Source organism: Rhincodon typus, chromosome 11 (genome assembly GCF_021869965.1).
Source record: "Rhincodon typus isolate 14 chromosome 11, sRhiTyp1.1, whole genome shotgun sequence".
Taxonomy (NCBI): domain Eukaryota; kingdom Metazoa; phylum Chordata; class Chondrichthyes; order Orectolobiformes; family Rhincodontidae; genus Rhincodon; species Rhincodon typus.
Window position 1 is genome coordinate 68,160,910 of NC_063342.1, and position 20,630 is coordinate 68,181,539.

Here is a 20,630-nt window from a genome sequence, read left to right on the forward strand (position 1 = left end):
TGCCACAACGATGCCACCCGAAGGTTGCAGGAACAGCAACTCATATTCCGCTTGGGAACCCTGCAGCCCAATGGTATCAATGTGGATTTCACAAGCTTCAAAATCTCCTCTCCCCCTACCGCATCCCAAAACCAGCCCAGCTCGTCCCCGCCTCCCTAACCTGTTCTTCCTCCCACCTATCCCCTCCTCCCACCTCAAGCCGCACCCCCATTTCCTACCTACTAACCTCATCCCGCCCCTTTGACCTGTCCATCCTCCCTGGACTGACCTATCTCCTCCCTACCTCCCCACCTACACTCCCCTTTATTGACTCCATCCCTGCCTCTTCGACCTGTCTGTTTCCTCTCCACCTATCTTCTCCTCTATCCATCTTCTATCCGCCTCCCCCTCTCTCCCTATTTATTTCAGAACCCCCTTCCCCTCCCCCATTTCTGATGAAGGGTCTAGGCCTGAAACGTCAGCCTTCCTGCTCCTATGAGTGGTACAAAGAAGTGGCGGATGGAATAGAATGTGGCAACATGTGAGGTTATGCACTTTGGAAGAATGGAGGCAGACACTTTTTTTTGTACATGGGAATAGGCTTCAGAAATCTGAAGCACAAAGGGACTTGGGAGTCCTAGTGCAGAATTCTCTTCAAGTTAATATACAGGGTTCAGTTGGCAGTGAGGAAGGAAAATGCAGTACTAGCATTCATTTCAAGAAGGCTAGTATATGAAAGCATTTATGTACTGCTGAGGCTGTATAAAGCTCTGATCGGACCGTATTTGGAATATTGTGAGCAGGAAGAATGTGCTGGCATTGGAGGGGATCCGGAGGAGGGTTACAAGAAGTATATAGCTTCTCCCTTGGTTTGTCAAAAGCGAATTAACTCAGATCTTAAATCTCGTTATCTAGGATAAGTGTCTCCCTTGCTGAGGCTTATGCTCAGTCATCCCCAACAAATGACTGAACAACCCTTTAGACTAGGAAGATGGCAACACTTTGCCCCAACTACCAGTGGTTGGTACCCCATAGTGCATCAAATTATAATACCAGCCTTCCACATTGAACCCTGAGGTGAGCTTCTGACTTCATGTTTACACCATCACTAAGTCCTATCAACTCTTAACTGCTTGGTGTTGTCTGCCTCAGCACATATGCAGCTGAAACCCTCTTCATGCCCCTAGACTATAGCATTCCAATGTAATCCTGTCTGGACTCCCAAAATCTACCCTCCGTCAATCCAAGGTTATGCAAAACTTGCCGTTCATTTCTATTCATGCATTAAGATCTGTTCATCATCCATCCTATGCTTGCTGACCTATATGTCCCGTCAAGCAATGTCTTGATTTTGAAATTTGAATCCTTGTTTTCAAATCCATCAATAACTCCATCTCTTCCAGCCCAAACTTCTCTGAGATACCTGCATCTGCACCCTCAATTTTAGTTATTCCACCATTGGTAGCCATGTCATCAGTTGCCTAGATCCTGAGCACTGGAACTAAACCTCCCAAAACCTCTCTAACTACTTTCTCCCTTCTCAGATACTCATTAAAATCTTTCCTCTTTGACTGAACTTCTAGTTATTTGACCTCCTTACTTGTCTCCCCTTTTTTTGGTTTTGTGATATTTGTGCAGTGCCTTGGGACATTTTATTTTGTTGAAGGTGGAACATCAAAAGATGTTCACCTGCACATCCGCTAATATGGTCTTTTGTATCCGCTGTTCCTGATGTGGCCTCTTCTACATCGGGGAGACCAATCGGAGGCTCGGAGACTGCTTGTGGAACACCTGCGCTCGGTTCGCAACAAATGACAACACCTCCCAGTCGCGAACCACTTCAGCTCCCCCTTCCCTCCCTGGACGACATGTTAATCCTGGGCCTCCTCCAGTGTCATAATGATGCCACCCAGAAACTGGAGGAACAGCACCTCATATTCCACCTTGGAAGCCTACAACCCAACGGTCTCAATGTGGACTTTACTAGTTTCAAAAACTCCCCACCCCCGACCTCATCCCAAGACCAGCATCCCCTCTCGTCCCCGCCTTATTGACCTGTCCGTCTTCTCTCCCACCTATCCGCTCCTCCCACCTCACTGACCAATCCTCACCACTACATACCTACGCTCACCTTTACTAGCTTCATCCCCGTCTCATTGACCTGTCCGTCTTCTCTCCCACCTATCCGCTCCACTATCTACCTGCTATCACCGCTCCCCCCCTCTCTATTTATTTCAGAGCCCATTCCCCTCCCCTATTTCTGAAGAAGGGTCCCGACCTGAAACATCAGTTTTCCTGCTCCTCTGATGCTGTCTGGCCTGCTGTGTTCCTCCAGCTCCCCACTGCGTTACCTTAGACTCCAGCATCGGCAGTTCTTACTATCTTTGTCCAAATATAGACTTGGCCAAGCCTCCAAAGCCACCACTGTGAGGCTGAGATGATCCTGTCCATTATTTTCTATTTTTACTGTCACACCAGATTAAAATTTACCCTAATGTTATTCCTGTACTTTGCACTAATGTTAAAAAATACTTTCCTACTTAGGGTATTCAGTTCTGACACAGATGAAAGTGATGACTTGCCAATATTTACTGGCTTCTATGTAAAAACTCCCGTTCAATCTCGTGAGTAATTTTTTTTGTATTAAGTTTTGATTTTTTTTTGTATACTTATTGCTCATACAAGAAGAGACAACACAAAAATTCTTATTTGTTCATAGTATATGGGTGCATTGGTTAGACCAGCAAGTATTGCTTATTTAATTGTTCTTGAGAAGGTGGTGGCCTTCTTGAACTATCCACGATTGGTTAACATTAGTGGATTCACATGATTTGTTTGTACTGAACAGTTAAATATGTATTGGACAATGGCCTACATGTTTGACATTTACTGGTAAATTGATGTCTGCCCCCACAGTGAGTGGTAAATACCTAAATTTAGTCGAGTCTTGAAAGTATTAAGTTGTTATACATTTATTATTGCACATTTATTGTTTGCCAAAACTGCATGTAAGATAATTAATGTATCCAATAAGACACAAAGGGTATCCCATATTTATCCAAGTGATTTCAAAGGGAACTTCTGGATTCTCTGTTGGTAACATGTCGTTTAAACATCATAACCTTTGGCAGTTCCCCAAAGCAGAAACTGATACCAAATCGCCTGTAATAATGCATCATGAACATTTCATCACTAACTAACCTGTAAGATATATTGTACATGAAGGCTTCTGTTTGCTGACGTCTCCTTTGCATTGTAACCTACTTTGTGTGATAGTCTATGAATTGCGAGGGTCTTTTATCAGTCCTGTACCTTCTTGTTCTGTATTTAGTATCTGCTTCCATTATGCAAAGTAACAATGGTAATGTAGCTTGTTTTAATGCACTTTCATCCTGAATATAGACACAGAGGCTAAAATGCACCTAGTTCCCAAACTGTTAAAATAAGTTTTCTACCTGACCAGAAGTGTGGGATTGTTCTTAATTGAAGCAACTGAGTTATCAGGGATAATGGGTGAAATTTAAGTGAGCCTGATGAAGTGGGTTTAATGGGGGTCAGGAGAATCAGCCAAGATCAGCAGTATCTCCGTATTAGGAAAACTGTCCCCAATCAAATTGGTGGCTGGGAAAAAGCTTGGAAATGCCACCATTTGCAGCAGGATGCCAAATGGGATAATTAATGAGGCGCTTGAGAGCCATTGAGTGAGACAGCATAGAAACAGACCTTTCGGCTCACCATGTCTATGCCAACCAACAAACACCAAACTGTACTAATGCCATGTACCTGCACTTGGTCCATGGTTTGCTAAGCCCTGGCATTTTAATTACTCGTGTGGATGCTTTGTATCTTGTGAGAGTATCTGCCTGCACCACTCTCTCAGGCAGTGTATTGCAATTAACCTTGGGCCCACAAGAATTTGTGATTGCTCAGGGATTTCATGGGACCTGCACAGATCTCCCATGCTTCCCAAAGGCCACTCAACATACCCAGTCTGGTTTTCCTGCAGCCTTGTTGTGAGGAGAATCCTTCATTATCAGGCAATCAATGTCTAATTAAGACCCCTGGCATTAGGAACGTGTGGATGGATTGGGGTCAAGATTAGAAGCTCCACATTTTTGCCACTCTTTGAGGACAGAAGTTTCTTTAGAATTCTCTGTTGGATAGTTTGGTGACTGTTGTTTGCTGTTAATGGTCTCTGATTGAGCTCTTCCCACAAGAAGAAACGCTTCCATTCTTATGAAGGCCTTACATAACTCTAAATATTTCTGTCACTCAGTTTTCTGCCTTCCCTTTTTCAGAGAAAAGAGGCCCCACTTGTCAAATCTTACTTGTACTCTGCACCTTCTCTGGTGGCTCCACAAACTTGTTCTAATATTGCGAATGGAACTGCATGCCTTACTATAAATGTGGTCAAACCACCATTGAATAACTGTGCACATTAATTGAAAGTAAAGCCTAGTACTTGATTTGCTTTTTTATGGCTTTGTAAAGCAGTGGCCTTCAACCTTTTTAAGCACAAGATTGCTTTTTGAATTTAAGCGTAAACCAGGATTTACCTTGAAGAAATTATAGAATAAGCAGATTAATTTTAGTCCCGTATAAATTTGAAAGCCAGGTCTAAGTAATTATTCAGTTTGTCCTTGACTCATCAAGTCCGTGTGACCTGTAATACCCAGTGCCTCAAAGTCTGAGTCATAGTTTGAGTCTGCTAGTCATATATAGCTCATCCAATGAGTAGCTGTGAGGCGGGTGTGATACATGGACTTGATTATCTTCATTTTGGAGAATGCTGTCTTCCAGAAGTATGAGAAGTCAAAATAAGCTTTCACTTTAAAAACACAGGAAAGTAGGAATGGGTATTGTTCTCTATTTATGAGTTCCCAAAAATTGCTCACTTTGAGCTCAATATCATCTTGTGTTGTAATTTATTTCCATATCAACCTCACTGTTTTGTAGGCAAACAACTGATGGAATCTGGTAGCTGACTCATCGATGTCTACTTGAAGGAATAGATTTAAGACAAACGTGATTTGTTTCATTACACTGAATACATGAAATGGCTTGCTGAATTCCTCTGCTAACTTCCTCAGGCAAGCATAGGCATTTTCTGGGTGGAACTGTTTTTGTCTGTCTTTGGTTTTTATTCTAGTATTTTCTCCAGACTCAGGAAGTTTTGCAGCACTTTATCTTTTAATTGTGAGGATCTCAGACCAAGTTTCAGCTTGAATGTGTTTACAGCAGTGCGTCTACGTGTTAAGTTGCTGTCCTTTCATTGCAGTCTATAGTTCAGCGTCCTTAGTTTTGAACTTATGTTTGTAAGGAGCCCCAAGTTGAGCAACCATTCATTGCCTGACAGCTCACTGCACACTTCAATTTTTGATTTAAGAGATATGACAATTTCAGATATCAGATCTAAAAATGTTTGCAGGACTTTCCCTCAACTTAACCATCTCATATCTTGTACAGTTACAAACAGAAATTAATTTTCCCATTTTGCATGGAAGTTATACCTTTTTGGTTTCTTTTCAGATGGTCCAGGTTCTTCATTGATCATTACTGCTTCATGTTGTAGTTTGTGTCATCTCTCTTGTTGTTCACACTGTCAGTAGGTCTGTTGATAAGCGCCTCTGGAACATACAGAGGATTGCTGGCTGCTTTCAAGTGTGGAGGCACAGAAGGTCACATCTGTGATCATGATTTGTTTCTGGGTAGCCCTGGTCAGCTTGCATCACTTAGATACTGTGTATGGGGTACGGCAACAACTATTCTTCATCCTGCATGAGCCTATTTGATAAGCAACTGAAGAAAAATAATTGCTGAAGAAAAAATAAATACAGAGAGTGTGCAGAGGAGCTGGATGTGCTGAGTTACACTTTCAGAGAGTCTGCATGGAGTGATGGACTGAATAGTCTCATATGTTTCTGGTACTATGATATACTAGCTTTACATATCAGTTCCGAGTAGATTGCTTATTGATTTGTGTACAGTGCCACCACAAAACTTACTTGATCAATGAGAGTCCATTTTGACCACACTAAAATACAATACTACAAGCTGGCATTGTCAGTCAGGAGCATATACTTTCCTCTAGCCTCTCGGCTTCTGAAAGTGGAACTCATGCAATGGCATGACAATTGATGTGTGAGCAATAAAGGAACATGGGAGGGAAGTGAGATCAACTATCAGAGACTCAGTAATCAACCACTGAATTGATATCTGTTTGTTGGAGACCACAGGACTGAAGCTTCTTGAGTGTTGTCGGAGCTGCACTCATCCAGGCAAGTGAGAAGCATTCTATCACAGTCCTAATTAGTGCCTTGTAGATGGTGACTGGGCTGAGAGTGCAATGCTCAAGTGAGAAATGTAATATTTTTAAAAATAATATTTTTAATATTTTGGTCGTACTCTCTGCAATGTCTGACTTGAAAGCTGTTTTTAAATTATATTTATGAATAAAGTAAATTTTTGAAAAACAAAATGAGGTGGCATCCCATTGCTTTCCTCATGCATACAGAAAGGAAACAGAGGAATTCTTTGAATTCTTTGAATTCTCCACCTGTAAGCAACTCTTGTCCCTTATGATTCTTCCACCATCACCGCCAAAAATGTGCTGGTTCCCCCATTGGCTGTTGCTTGTAACCTGAACATTGAACTTGTGTCCCGGGTGATTCACAATTTGACAGGGAAACCATCCCAAGAGGTGTCCAGTGACCTTACAGCCTTTCCATTACATAGAATGTGAAATATCACTTAGGTTTCCTCTACATCTACAAAACATTTTAATTATTTCAGTTTTCTTTTGTTTCTTCATAGCACTAACTTAGGGTTCAAATTGTTTGTGTCTTTGTTTGGTTACAGTGAGCTACTGTCAGTACTCACCCCAACCAAAACAACATAAGCATAACTCTGGTCATTAGTGTCTATTAACTGTAATCTTCACCCTGCAGTCACAAAAAGCTGTTGGTTGAATATAATTTCCTTAAAGTACTCTTGTATACTGATTCTGGTTAATGATAGGTGAAATGTTCTGTTTGAAAAAATTAGTTTAAATATAATTCAATGAAGTGAATTTGATAATTTGATCAGATATGTGAAAGCCAAATCTTTTGAATAAAATGATGTTGATAAAACCAAATTCTTCAAGAAATAAATCGGCTCACAGTCGCTAATTGCATTAACTTCACGCAGAAGATGAAGCAAAACAAAGGAAGCTTGAAAATGATGATCAAATGCAGGACAAGGAGGTAATGTCACTGTGCAAACTTTATCTTAAGTAGTGTCAAATAGTTTGATTTTTGAATTTGCTCACATCACTGAAACAAATAATGGGGATTGTGAAACTTCCAGGTTAGTAATGATCAAGTCTTAACTGACATTTTTAAAAACTCTTCACTAATATCACAAAATAAAATGACTGTTCATCTTTTGGATAATTTTGAGATGTTGCTGGTGTGGTGTTACCACATTTGTCCTCATGTAGGACCCTTCTGTCTAGCCAATATCAATGGTGTGTGGCAGTGTTAAATGCCTTTATTAAATCTCTAAGCATTAGTACATATTTAAAATGATACTAGTTGCTTGTGAATTTTGTGAGCTAGTGTCTATTTCAAGTGTGAGTCCTTTGACATATCTCCAGACATGCCTTTGGAATGGCTGACTAGGCCACTTTTCTGACTGTAGTAACAATTTTCCTGAGGATTGTAACTATATTCACCTTCCTGAGCCTGCCCCTCGGCACATAAAACAATACCTTTAATCTGGTCATCCATTTAGGTTATTATTCATGCCCTAGACTCCCAGAACCACCCCCATGCAGTAATGTCATACCTTCAGCTATAAGTGAGGGTATGTCTCCATGTCCATGTCAATTACATGCTGTATCTTGGAGCAGGAACGAGTTTATTCACACATTCCTATATAGTTCAGTTTCAGTAGACAAACTGTCTGAAAAATTACCACATCAAGGACAAAGAACAATACAGCACAGGAACAGGCCCTTCGGCCCTCCAAGCCTGCGATGACACATTTTGCCCTCCATGCTAAAATTGTCTTCCTTTACAGGATTCATATCCCTCTATTCCCTTCCTATTTATGTATTCATCTAGGTGCTTCTTGAATGCTACTATTGTGCCTGCTTCCACCATCTCCTCCAGCAGCACGTTCCAGGCACTCACCACCCTCTGTGTGCAAAACTTACCTTGCACATCTCTTGTAAACTTCTCCCCTTGCACCTTGAACCAGTGTACACCAGTAATTGACCACCCACTCCACCCTGGGAAAATGCTTTTTTACTTTCCACACTATCCATGCCATTCACAAACTTACGAACATCTATCAGGTTGCCCCTCAACCTCCAGCGAAAACAAATCCAGTCTACCCAAGCTTTCTTCATAGCTAATATCCCCCATACCAGGCAACATCCTGATAAACCTTTTCAGTACCCTCTCCAAAGCATCCACATCCTTCTGGAAGTATGGTAATCAGAACTGTACACAATATTCCAAATGCGCTCTAACTAAAGTTCTGTAAAGCTGCAGCATAACTTGCCTATCCTTATACTCAGTGTCCCTTCCAATGAAGGCAAGCATGCCAAAGGCCTTTTTTACTACCTTCTCTATCCACGTTGTCACGTTCAGTGATCTGTGGACCTACACGTCCAGATCCTTCTGCATATCAATACTTATAAGGGTTCTGTCATTCACTGTATATTTCCAGCTGTACTTGACCCTCCAAAATGCATCATCTCACATTTGTCTGGATTAAATTCCATCTGCCATTTTTCTGCCCGTACCTCCCACTGATCTGTATGCTGCTGTATCCTCTGACAATCCTCTTCACTGTCTGCAACTCCACCAATCTTTGTATCATCTGCAAACTTACTAATTAGACCAGCTATATTTTCCTCCAAATCATTTATGTATGTCACGAACAGCAGAGGCCCCAGGACTGATCCCTGTGAAACGCCATTAGTCACAACCCTCCATTCTGAAAAACATTCTTCCACCACTATCCTCTGTCTCCTATGACTAAACCAGTTCTATAATCATCTTGCTAGCTCACCCTGATACCATGTTACTTCACCTTTTGTACCAGTCTGCTATTAGGGACCTTGTCAAAGACTTTACTGAAGTCCATGTAAACAACATCAACCATTTTTCCCTCATCAATCATTTTTGTCACCTCCTCAAAAAACTCGATCAAGTTAATCAGGCATGACCTCCCCCACACAGAACCATGCTGTGTATCGTTCATAAATCCATTTGCTTCTAAATGCATGTAGAGCTTGTCCCTGAGAATCTTTTCCAATAATTTCCCTACCACCGACATGAGACTCACAGGCCTGTAATTTCCAGGATTATCACAGCTGCCCTTCTGAAACAGTGGGACTTTGTTTGGCTATTCTCCAGTCCTCTGGGACCTCACCTGTTGCCAAAGAGGATACAAAGATGTCTGTCAATGCTCCAGCAATTTGTTCTCTTGCCTCGCCCAATATTCTGGGATAGATCCTATCAGGACCCAGGGACTTATCTAAGTTAATACTTTTTAATACTCACAATACCTCTTCCTTTTTAATAGCAACTTGGCTCAGAAACTCGACACTCCCTTCCCTGAGATCATCTTCCATCAATTCCTTCTCTTTAATGAATACTGACACAAAGTATTCTTTTAGGACCTCACCTACTCTTCGGGTTCCACACATCGATTCCCTCCTTAGCCCTTGATTGGGCCAACCCTTTCCCTAGTTACCCTCTTGTTTTTGTATATGTATAAAAAGCCTTGGGATTCTCCTTAATCCTGTTTGCTAATGACTTTTCATTTCCTCTTTTAGCCCTTCTAATTCCTTGTTTAAGTTCTTTCCTACTTTCAAGGGCTTCGTCAGTTCCCATCCTCCTAGACCTTACGTATGGTTCCTTTTTGTTTTTGACCAAGGTCATAACATCCACAGTCATCCACAGTTCACCTAACTTGCCGTACCTATCCTTCATTCTCGCAGGAATATGCTGCTCCTGAACACATACCAACTGTCGTTTGAAATACTCCCGCATGTCCGATGTAGATTTACCCTCAAACAGTCACCTCCAATCAACATTCTCCAGTTCCTGCCTAATATTGTTGTAGTTTGCCTTCCCCCAATTGAGCACCTTCACCCAAGGATGGCTGTTATCCCTATCCATGAGTATCTTAAAACTCAGGTTATTATGGTCAACATATTGTAGAAATGCCCTGACATGTCTGTGCGTCTGTTTCTTTTTGAATTAAATCTGGTCCAGCAATATGTGTTTAGTCAGAAATTTCTTTTTGTGACTTCATATTCTTAGCACCTTGAGAAGTACTCTGCTCACAGGACAACCAATCTTAATTTATTAAGATGAAATAAGTAAAACCATAGTTGAATGATTTAGCCAAAGGTAAACAATAGATTGATTTACATATGTAACAGTCTGGATTTAACACCAGGATGTGACTCATTACTGTGTTCTGTACTTTGTTTGTCCCATCGACTTTTATATTTTCAGAGACGCTCTCAGTCTGATACTGTTGCAGAAAATGAGACTGACCCTTCAAATGGTATGTTTACCTGTTATGACTTAAATGAAAACTAACATAAAATGTTAATATTAAGTACAGTATACAGCTATTCATGGACTGAATGAATCTCAAAGGTCATAATGTAAAGAAATATGTTTAAAAGCTATACTGCAGGAAAATACCCAGAGTCCTTTGACAGCACATTCGGAACACACAATTTCTATGATCTAGAAGGACAAGGGCAGCAGAGATATGGGAACGCCACCAATTGCAAGTTCCCACCAAGTCCCATGCCATGCCAATTTGGAAATATATCACCGGCCCTTCATAATTGCTGGGTCAAAATCCTGGAATTCGCTTTCTAGCAGCACCATGGGTCTACCTACAGCGTGTGTACAACAGAGATTCGGAAAGATGACCCATCACTACCGCCTCAGGGATAATAAATGCTGGTTTTTCCAGCAATCCCCATATCCATGTACAATATGTTATAAAAGACTTGAGTTTAATTGCCAGTTATTTTTGTATATTACTTTCCGCAACAGCACCATTTGGAAGAGTCCACTGTAAAGATTTTGTATCGTATTGTTCAACCTCAACAATGAGGCTGCTGTTGAGTTTTGATGCTGCCTCTTTCCATATATCCTTGAAGAAAATCTGTTCATCTGGTTAGAAAGTTCAAGGAGTAGAAATTTAGTTTTGTTGACTGTTATTTTCTTCTTCAAAGGATGGACAGGCATCAACTGCTTTAGATCTGTCATGTAGTAATTCAACTAAGATCTGGTGAAATGCAAGTCAAATGATCAAATGTTGCAGGTTGCTGTGGCAACTTGCGACGGAGGCTGAAAGCCAACCTTTTAGTTTGAGTGTGGACATTTTTGTTTATTTAGGTCCCCAGTAGTTGGTGGGTTGTTTATTTAATATATTTAATATTTAAATTCTCATTTAATAAATTGTGTTACAACTTTCATTTTGATTATCAGGAGCAGGGATGTTTGCTTTTACCTGAGTCCAACAGTACAGGCCATTATGTGAGATGATCAGTGTATTTATTGTCACGTACCAGTGGATAGTTCTAGGCAATGGATTTTGTTCATTTATACCCACAAACAGCATTGACCACTTTTCACCAGATTTATAGGCTCCATCCAGGTGTACTCTTCCACTGTTTGGAATAATGGAGGTTTCCTAACTTCCAGTTACCAAAGCACTCCTGGATGGCGGGAACATTTAAATTGGCAGCTAACCTTATGACCTTTGCGTTAAGCCAACTTGATCCAGTCCACAACAATTGAGCCTTTGTTCTGCTATTTCCATGAAATTTCCATTTCCATGTTCCTGTGTTTCTGCTTTTTAAATGTATATCAACAATTCTGCTACACTGGTCATTTTGATTGTTAAGTATTGATTTGGCCTGAAATGTCAGGACTTTAGAATAAACAAAGTGCTTCAACGCTGATCAGGTACTTATGAAGTGAACAGACCTGTCCTCAGCGTGGAGAATAGAATAAATGTGGCACCTGATTGACTCACAGCAAACTCCCACAAACAACAATACTATCAGGAAAGATCTTCTTTTGTTAATGTTGATAAATTCCCCAGGCTTTGAGAAAACTTACCTGTTTTTCATGAAATGCTGCCATGTCTACCTTAGGAGGCAAATGAAAATTGTTTCAGCCAAAGGATGATCCATCCAACACTACAAGGCTCCCATAGTACTTCAGATGGCTGCTACTGTGCCAAGGCTATCAACTTGTTGAGCATTAAAACTGTCCCTTTTTTTTTCATTTTTAGTTTTCTATACTTTTCTGAGGGGTAATTAGCTTTTTAGTGATTGTGCAATTTTCCCATGACATGCTAAAGTTCTTGATCTTATTTGTATGTTCTTCATTTTTTAACCATGCTTTCTCTTCCCTGTGGAACAGAGCACTCGCCCTCCTTGTTCCGTGAAGTCGGTCTTCAGAGCGGTCAAGGTAGAACTCAGTTGAATGAGGTACGTTGGAATACGATTGAGGAAGAAACAAAATTCGTGTCAGAAATGTATCGTTGCTTCAGAGATTGACCAAATAGTGACTAACACGGCATCCACAGTGAATTGAACAATTGAATTTGACAAAACAAGGCTGGTTTGATCCAGAATTCTCACCGAGAAGCGTTTCAATTGTGGATTTTCATTGTTGAACTATTTAGTGGCAAGCACTTCTAATTGAATCTTCTGTGTAGGTAATAATCTACCTATTGAGCTGAAGAATTAAATGTGGGAACAGGAGTCACCCATTCGGTCCTTTTGGCTACAAGGCTGTTCTGTTGTTCAATTCAATCATTGTTAGATCAGTATTTCAACTTTGTTTACCCTCATGGTTCATGATCCCCTAATAATTATGCCTAAGAATAAAATTTTGTAATACTCAACTGGCCTGCCCCCAAAGGTATTTTTCTAATGGGAGGAATTTCCTGAGTTTCATGGACCTTTGTGTGAAAAAGTGCCTGCTGACAGGTTGACTGACTGACCTGACCCAAATGAACTTCTCACATTCTAGAAGATCCACTATCTAACTGAAGATTCTGTGAGTCATGCAAAACTTAAATCTGCTGGCAACAACAGCAATATAAGTAAAAGGTAAAGTCACCATAATCCCAGAAGACTATAGGGCTACTAGCTCTTTTGAAATAAATTAACCTGAGGGTCAGCACACCCCACATGAGGGGTGGGGTTGAGAAAGTGGGTCCTTCATGGTGACCTTAGCCTCAGGTACGGAAATTGAACCCACGCTGTTGGCACCACTCTGCACCACAAACCAGCTGTAAAGCCAACTGAGCTAACCAGCAATGTATCTCAGGCTGCTACTTTCAGTCTTTCAGGCTAGTTGCTTCCTTTGAAATGAGTGTGTAAGATGAATTTCTCCAATTGCATTGTGGTTCTAAATGTGCTTATTTGAGCTCTATGAATTAGAGTTCTGTAGCACAGGAACAAGATATTCAACTAATCCTCTCTGTGCAAGGTCTTTTAAAAGAATCACTTAATTCATCCATTCCCTGCTCTTTTCCTGTAGCCCTGAAAATGATTCCTTTTTTAATTACCGCATGACCACCCTTTCAGGCAACACATTCCAGTTCATCATAATTTGCGACATGGATATAATTCTCTCTTGAGTTCATCACAGCCTTAAGTCACAGAATTGTCACAATGAATAAGGAGGCCATTAAATCTGTGTCCTTTGGTTACCAGTCAGTCATTAAGTAGATGTTTAAATTTTAATTAAACATCAGTGTAGTGTAATTAAGTAGGTTTTGTTTTAAGGTAATAGCACATGTTTATTTTTCTGCTCACTTTAAAGAAACGTTGTTTTTCATTTAGAGCAATAGTACCAGGAATGTACACCTTGATTCTCGTGCCATCTCAGGTACAGTCAATTTATTGTGTACTTAATTAGCTGAGCTGAAATGCAAACAGTAAATTTAAACATGCCCTTGATACAGGTTTCAGAGCATCATGACAATTAAGCATTTGGTTACGAATCTAAAATGGAAATTGCTGGAGAAGCTCAGCAGGTCTGGCAGCTTCTGAGGAGAGAAATAAGAGTTAGTATTTCAGGTCCTGTGACTTTCTTCAGAACTTAAACTTCAAAACTTATTCGGTTACAAATGGTGTGGCAGATCCTTTGTCCTGTTGGATTACACGAGCAGTCAGTTGTGATCTTATGCCTTCCTCTGAGCCAGATGATCCAAGTTCAAACTCTACCAGCCCCCTGTCACAGCATGTCTGAGAGGTTTGATTAAAATAGCTACATGGCCAGTCAGGAACACAGCAGGCCAGGCAGCAGCAGAGGAGTAGGAAAGCTGACGTTTCCGGTTGGGCACCATCTTCAGAAGAAGGGTTCTAACCCGAAACGTCAGCTTTCCTGCTCCTCTGATGCTGCCTGGCCTGCTGTGTTCCTCCAGCTCCATACTGTGTTATCTCAGACTCCAGCATCGGCAGTTCCTACTGTCTCTGACATGGCCAGTCAGTCCAGCTAGTCCATTCTCATGTTTATGCTTGACACATTCCACCTCCCATTCCATTCCCATCCTTTTAGCATATCTTTTTCTTTGCTTTTCTGATGCATTTTTGTCTAACTTTCTTTTGAAAGGATTGGAGCTTTTTGCCTCAATTACCATGTGTTTGCAAGTTTCGCCGTCTGAGCAGAGTAATTTCTCCTGAATTCCACACTGAATTTATTAGGAACTGCTCTTTATTTATCTTGGATTCTCTTGCAAATAGAAATATTCTTACTACATCTACGCTGTCTAACTCATTCATGGACTTAAAGATCTTGATCTGTATATCTCTGTAAAGAGATTTTTTAAAAGAAAAATCCAAACTGCCCAATCTTTCACAATAGCTGGAATCTTACAACCTCCTCATCTCTATTTATTTCAGAGCACCCTACCTCTCCCCCATTTCTGAAGGAGGGTCCCGACCTGAAAAGTCAGCTTTCCTGCTCCTCTGATGCTGCCTGGCCTGCTGTGTTCCTCCAGCTCCACACTGTGTTATCTCAGACTCCAGCATCGGCAGTTCTTACTATCTCTTGTTATATTAAAGCATTTTTAATAGTACCAGGATAAAGCTTCACTGATGACAATATTCATTTCCATTTGTTTTCCTTAACCATTCGAGCACATTGCAAGAAAATTAAGAGGTGAAATAATGAAGGAAATGTCTGAGCAAGTTTCCCCTACTTTTAATCTTTGGTGTTTATCATTGTCAGTCATTGGCTGTCCTTCAACTTGAAAATGATGTCTCCTCAGGGCTGGGTAATTTGTTTTCATGTGACTGAACTGGCCAATTCTCAACCCACAAATATTTATGCACGTGGGGCAAGATGTCCTGCAAGGTAGTGTGATCCAGAATGCAGGATATGCTTCCTTTTTATTCCTTCTCTGACACCACTCTGCCTCATCATTAATGCTTTGGATTTGGAGCATGATGGTGCAGCTTGATGGACAAGTTGTCACCATTCTGAATGATTGGCAGCGAGCTCCTCCTAATCATTAATGCCAATGGTGCTTCACTTCCAGGAGAGCTTCAAGGTGTCCTTGTATTGTTTTCTTTGCCTTCCTCTGGAATTCTGACCATTTGAAAGTTGAGAAAACAGGACCTGTCAGGGGAGATATTTATCAACCATTTCTCCACCATGTCCAGTTCATTGTAGCTCATTTTGTAGACGTTTTGCATGAATGCTTGTAGAGTTGGCTTCAAGAAGGACATTTATTCAGCAGTCCTCCATTGAATCTAAGAATGTAATGAAGGTATTTCTCTTGTGCTCTTATGTGTCTGTAAAAGACAGTCCAGGTCTCACTGTAGTACCAGAATGTGATGATGACCACTGTAGTTCACATTGGGACTTCTGTTGATGTTGTCAAACATCTATTTGTGTAGTTTATAGAAGACTGAGCAAGCACAACTGATCTCGTGTTGAATCTCCTTGTCACTAGTGCCTGTTTTGAGAGAGGTAGCTGCCAAAGTATGGGTTCTGTTCCACAGATCCCCGAGTCTGTCCTTCAACATAGATGGGAAGGGGCAGATATGAAACATGTTTTGGCAATATTCTAGGACATGTTGAAACATTTGTGAGCAGAATTGAAAAGATTGAGCATGGTTTGCAAATCTGCTGCCATGTGAGCAATGACACTGCAATTATCTGGGTACTGTAGGTCATGTTTTTCTATGGTGGTCAGTTTAGTTTTGACAGGGAGGCAACTGAAATTGAAGAGTTTTCCATCTATCTAGTATTTAGTACACCCGAACCACTATTAAGTAGATTGTAAATGGTATGGGGCTATCATAGAGCCTTGATTGACATCAGTCTGGATTTGAAACTGTCTATTTCAGATCTCCTATTCATCATGAAGCACCTGCAGGATGTGATAATGTTTCTTGGACATCCAAATCTCTCTGGAGGACAGTCCAAAGAACCTCATGATTTATTCAAATCAAATACGTTGGTCAGGTTCCTGGTATTGTTTGTGACATTTTTGCTGCAAGGGTCTGGTAACAAAACCCATGTAAGAGATTCCTCTGGAAGGACTGAGGCCACACTCTGTTTCTGGCAGGATTTTCTTAGTGACAGGAAGTTGGTGGTTCAGGAGAATGCATGTGAAGATTTTTCCTACTGTAGCCAACATGAAGTGGTTTCTAGAGCATGACTCATTTCCCTTCTTGAAGACAACTACATTTGTTGCATTCCTGAAGTGGGGAGATGGGAGGTGGTGTCATGGAAAGAGTTCCTTTCCATCCCAAATCAGCAAGATGAGTGCATGGAGACTTATAGTGTTCATGGCTGGTTATCCAGCAGCTTTTTAGAAAAAAGCAGATCAGTTGCTTTGAGATCTTATTAATAAGTGCTTTAGAACTGTTGTCAAAAGAATTAACTGCTGTTTATGAAAAATATCACACTGATTGTTATTTATTTTTACAGATGAAAATGAGCCAAACGATGCAAACTGCAGTGATGCAAGCACAAATTTAGACCAAGTATGTTTGATAAATTGAAATATTTTGTGATTATATTAAAATATTTTGTAATTATATTAAAATATTTTGTAATTATATTATAATATTTTGTAATTATATTAAAATGTTTTATAATCATATTAAAATTGTGTTCTCCCACATCTCTGCCAGACTAAACGGGACATAACTTGTGGTGGAATTCCATTTCCTTCCTTTATGTGCAGAGTTTGAGATCCCAACTGAGATTCATCCCTGAGTGTGATGATCAGGGATTTGATCTTGGGTTTTTCATTATCTCTGATGTTTGCTGCTATTGAACAACATTAATTCACCATTAATAATTATCATAACTCCGTTTGACACTACAGCTTGACAAAATGACATGCTAATAGATAGCTATATGATAATGACTATGTATTTGAATTAGTTTAGTTTTTGACACAACAGATCTGATACAAGGTAAATCTGGAATACTGGAGTTTAAAGAGCCATAAATCCAAATTCCAACCATACTGTAATGATTACTACCTTATTTTAGGCACAGTACATCTGTTTCAGATTTGAAATGGAGCTGGGGAGCCAGTAATTCACTTGCTTAGAGTTGCTTTTTTTTTTAGCAGCAAGAAGGCCAAGAGGAAATTGTAGACGTCCAGCAAGAAGTCCGAAGGCAGATGACAGAAGACACCCCATGTACAAGCAGAAATCTGTGTTGTGAGCCATCAAGTATTTGTTTTAAAAATGACTCAGTCTTCGAGAAATCGTATTACTCTTCTTGGTTCCTAATTTTTTCAAGTGGCTTGAAGGTCTCCCCCCTGCTATTCTGTGTTCAACAAAATATTATTCATTTATTATTTTAATGTTCAGGTTCAGTGCTAGTTGCCTGGTGGTAGTTACGCTGATAAATGTCTGGGAAAAAAATGACTAAATTGACACTACAGAAAAAAATGTCTGGGAAGGAAGTTGCACGTTTAATGTTTCCTCCAGGTATTGTAAAGATCCTCAATAGGATGTTGTGGTTTATGAATACACTTTCTTCAACTTCTACATTAGTTAATTCCCTGGCTGTATTCTGCCACATTAGTGTCTGTGGACAAGTGTTAGCTGTGGTGAACATGGAATAGATTTTTCAGCCAGACAAGTGAAGATTATGAGACAGGGACTATTAGCAAAGTAATTAGATGTGGCAAGGTCTTCGTCTTTATGTAATTTATTTGAGTCAAACTATTAATCCCAATGCAGAGTCCTTACAGGACACAGTGGATATTTTGGAAGCGTTGATATTCTGTTGCCTTAATACCAAAGGATGAATAAATCGTTGTAATTCAGCATGCTAATCTTCATATTATTGTATGTTCCAAGGATTCAAGACTTTGCTTGGAAATTATTACAGAACATGCAAAATAACTATTACAGAACATGCAAAATAACTATTTGACTGCTAATGGTCAGATTACCTCCCTGAACTGGAGTTGTCATCTTGCTTTAGTAACTAATTAAATTCCATATTAGCTAGTGCTATATTCCAAGACAAATCTACTGCAGACATTTCAGTCCAGGAGGCACTCGTGAATTCTGTGAACATTTTGGTAAGCACAGTTAGTAGAGGTTCTGTCCCGTTTGCTTTCATTATTTATAACCAAGTGCAGTTTGAATTTTGAGAAGATTATAGCATAGGAATAATGGAAAATGGAGAGTTGGATCTAGTCACGTGGTGTGACAATAGAAGGTTTATTTTTGCTCTTTGCACTTTTAACAACAGCTACCTACACTTGTAATTTAATTTCCTTTTTATTTGTTCCTGGATGTGGCTTTTTTCAAAAACATATCCAGCACTGGTATTCCTAATTGCCCTGAGGGAGTTAACCACACTGCATGGATCCATTAAACTCCTTGGATGTCTGATTTCAAATGAAACTATAGAAGCTATAAAATTGTTGTCTTTTCAGCAACTCTGAGCTTTCTATTAGATTCACATTTGTGCAAAATTTGGGTGCTGACCAGAATACACAAAACATATGTTTTTAGCTGATCAACTTCTATCTCAAATTTAGCTTCTAACTTTTCTCTATTTTTACCTTTTTGTGCCTCTCCCCTATCAAGTCCATGTCTCAGAATTAAGGGTAGGTTTCAGGTGCAGTCATGAAGACTCTTGGTGTATTGCAGGAAGCCAGTCCATACTTGGACCGAAGTAATTCAATGCCACATTTTCTGTGCAGTTAATGTGAGTTCCCAATTGTGTTTGAACAGCGACAGGACAAGCAAACACATTCTGGAAGAAATGCAAGGAAGCTAAGTGCGTGGAGATGATCTTTAAGAAAATGCAGAATGATCTGAATGCCATTCAGCAAAATATAATTAATGGAAGTGCCACAGATAAAGGTATGTTCATATTGACTGAGAGGTGCCTGAAATTGAATGTGGATTTTTAGTTTCTATTAAATATGAATTAGTATTTTTAAGCTGATGACTTTAAAAAAAAATTTGAGTTATTCAAGAGAATATTTTAATTCCATTTTTTGTTTGAGTATGTTTTTATGTTTTGTTGTGTTCTACAAGTACTATGCATTAGCACTGTGCTGTTAGAGTCATAGAGATGTACCGCACGGAAACAGACCCTTTGGTCTAACTCATCCATGTCGACCAGATATCCTAGCTTAATCTAGTCCCATTTGCCAGCATTTGGCCTATATCCAAATAGGCCTCATTTATGCCTAAAATTGATGAACTGATCATTTATTTCATATTGGTTGTGGAACTTTGGCTGTCATCGTTTCTTTGTCATAACAGTGACTCCATTTCAGAATTATTTTTGGGAGGTCTTGAAGTCTTGAAAGGCATTGGAGAAAAAATGCAAGCCTTCATATCTTCTCTCGATATCATATTACTCTATGTATAATATTGCAATGAAGTACAGTTACAACAGTTAAAATAGATAACTTTAATATTTGTAAAATTTATCTTGTGCTTATTTGTAGATCTAAACTTAGGTAGTGATTGAGAGCAAGGTATAGAAATCATAAAGAGCATCAGAACTACATTTGATATGACCCCACCTACATTTTCCATTGCTAAGGATGGGGGTCAATCAGTACTTGTCTGGCAAGAAAACCCTTAACCATTCCTCTCAGTCGAACTTGGCACTCTGAAATTCACTGTAGAGCATCAACTGCTACCTGACTAAGCGTTAGTCAGGAATTTACCCTGGGACATTAAGTCCTGCATGTCCAGTAAGATACACCTTTTTTTTTTAGCTGATTTGAAAAAAAATTGAAGCAAATCCAGAGGTACAAATTTAAAAACAAAAATTTTGTAATTTTCATTCATGTTTGTTGATTAATTGGAGTGATATGAAAGACCACAGCATAGTGGAATTATGTGGATCTTTAAGCTGCAGTTCAAGAAGTTTAACTCCATCATTCACCCTTTTCTTTCAGAGTATGACAATGCGTGGACAATATTTTTGACTTTGGATTCACTTCAAGTATTGGAAGAATTCCAATCTGGTAAGAATTGTGTCATACAAAAGCAAATTCTGCTGGCTGTTAGATAACTGAAATCAAAGCAAAATGTTGGAAACACTAAATTGGGCAGCATCTGCCACACAAAATTATTAGCTTAATATTTAACA

General features: G+C 39.8%; 1 protein-coding gene across 6 annotated transcripts in view; it reads left to right on the plus strand.

Annotated features, from left to right (window-relative positions):
* Positions 1–20,630, plus strand: part of LOC109919656 (PHD finger protein 6-like) — a 57,153-nt gene that overhangs the window by 33,346 nt on the left and 3,177 nt on the right. For 3 of the 6 annotated variants that reach the window (XM_048602811.1, XM_048602814.1, XM_048602816.1), the window contains 9 exons: positions 2,524–2,603; positions 7,168–7,223; positions 10,497–10,548; positions 12,435–12,502; positions 13,868–13,913; positions 16,968–17,023; positions 17,620–17,713; positions 19,250–19,381; positions 20,437–20,505. In XM_048602811.1, coding sequence (XP_048458768.1) covers positions 2,524–2,603; positions 7,168–7,223; positions 10,497–10,548; positions 12,435–12,502; positions 13,868–13,913; positions 16,968–17,023; positions 17,620–17,713; positions 19,250–19,381; positions 20,437–20,505 — 653 coding nt within the window. Of the gene's footprint in view, positions 1–2,523; positions 2,604–7,167; positions 7,224–10,496; positions 10,549–12,434; positions 12,503–13,867; positions 13,914–16,967; positions 17,024–17,619; positions 17,714–19,165; positions 19,382–20,436; positions 20,506–20,630 lie in introns of those variants that run through there. The other 3 variants (XM_048602813.1, XM_048602812.1, XM_048602817.1) reach the window with 3 other exon arrangements.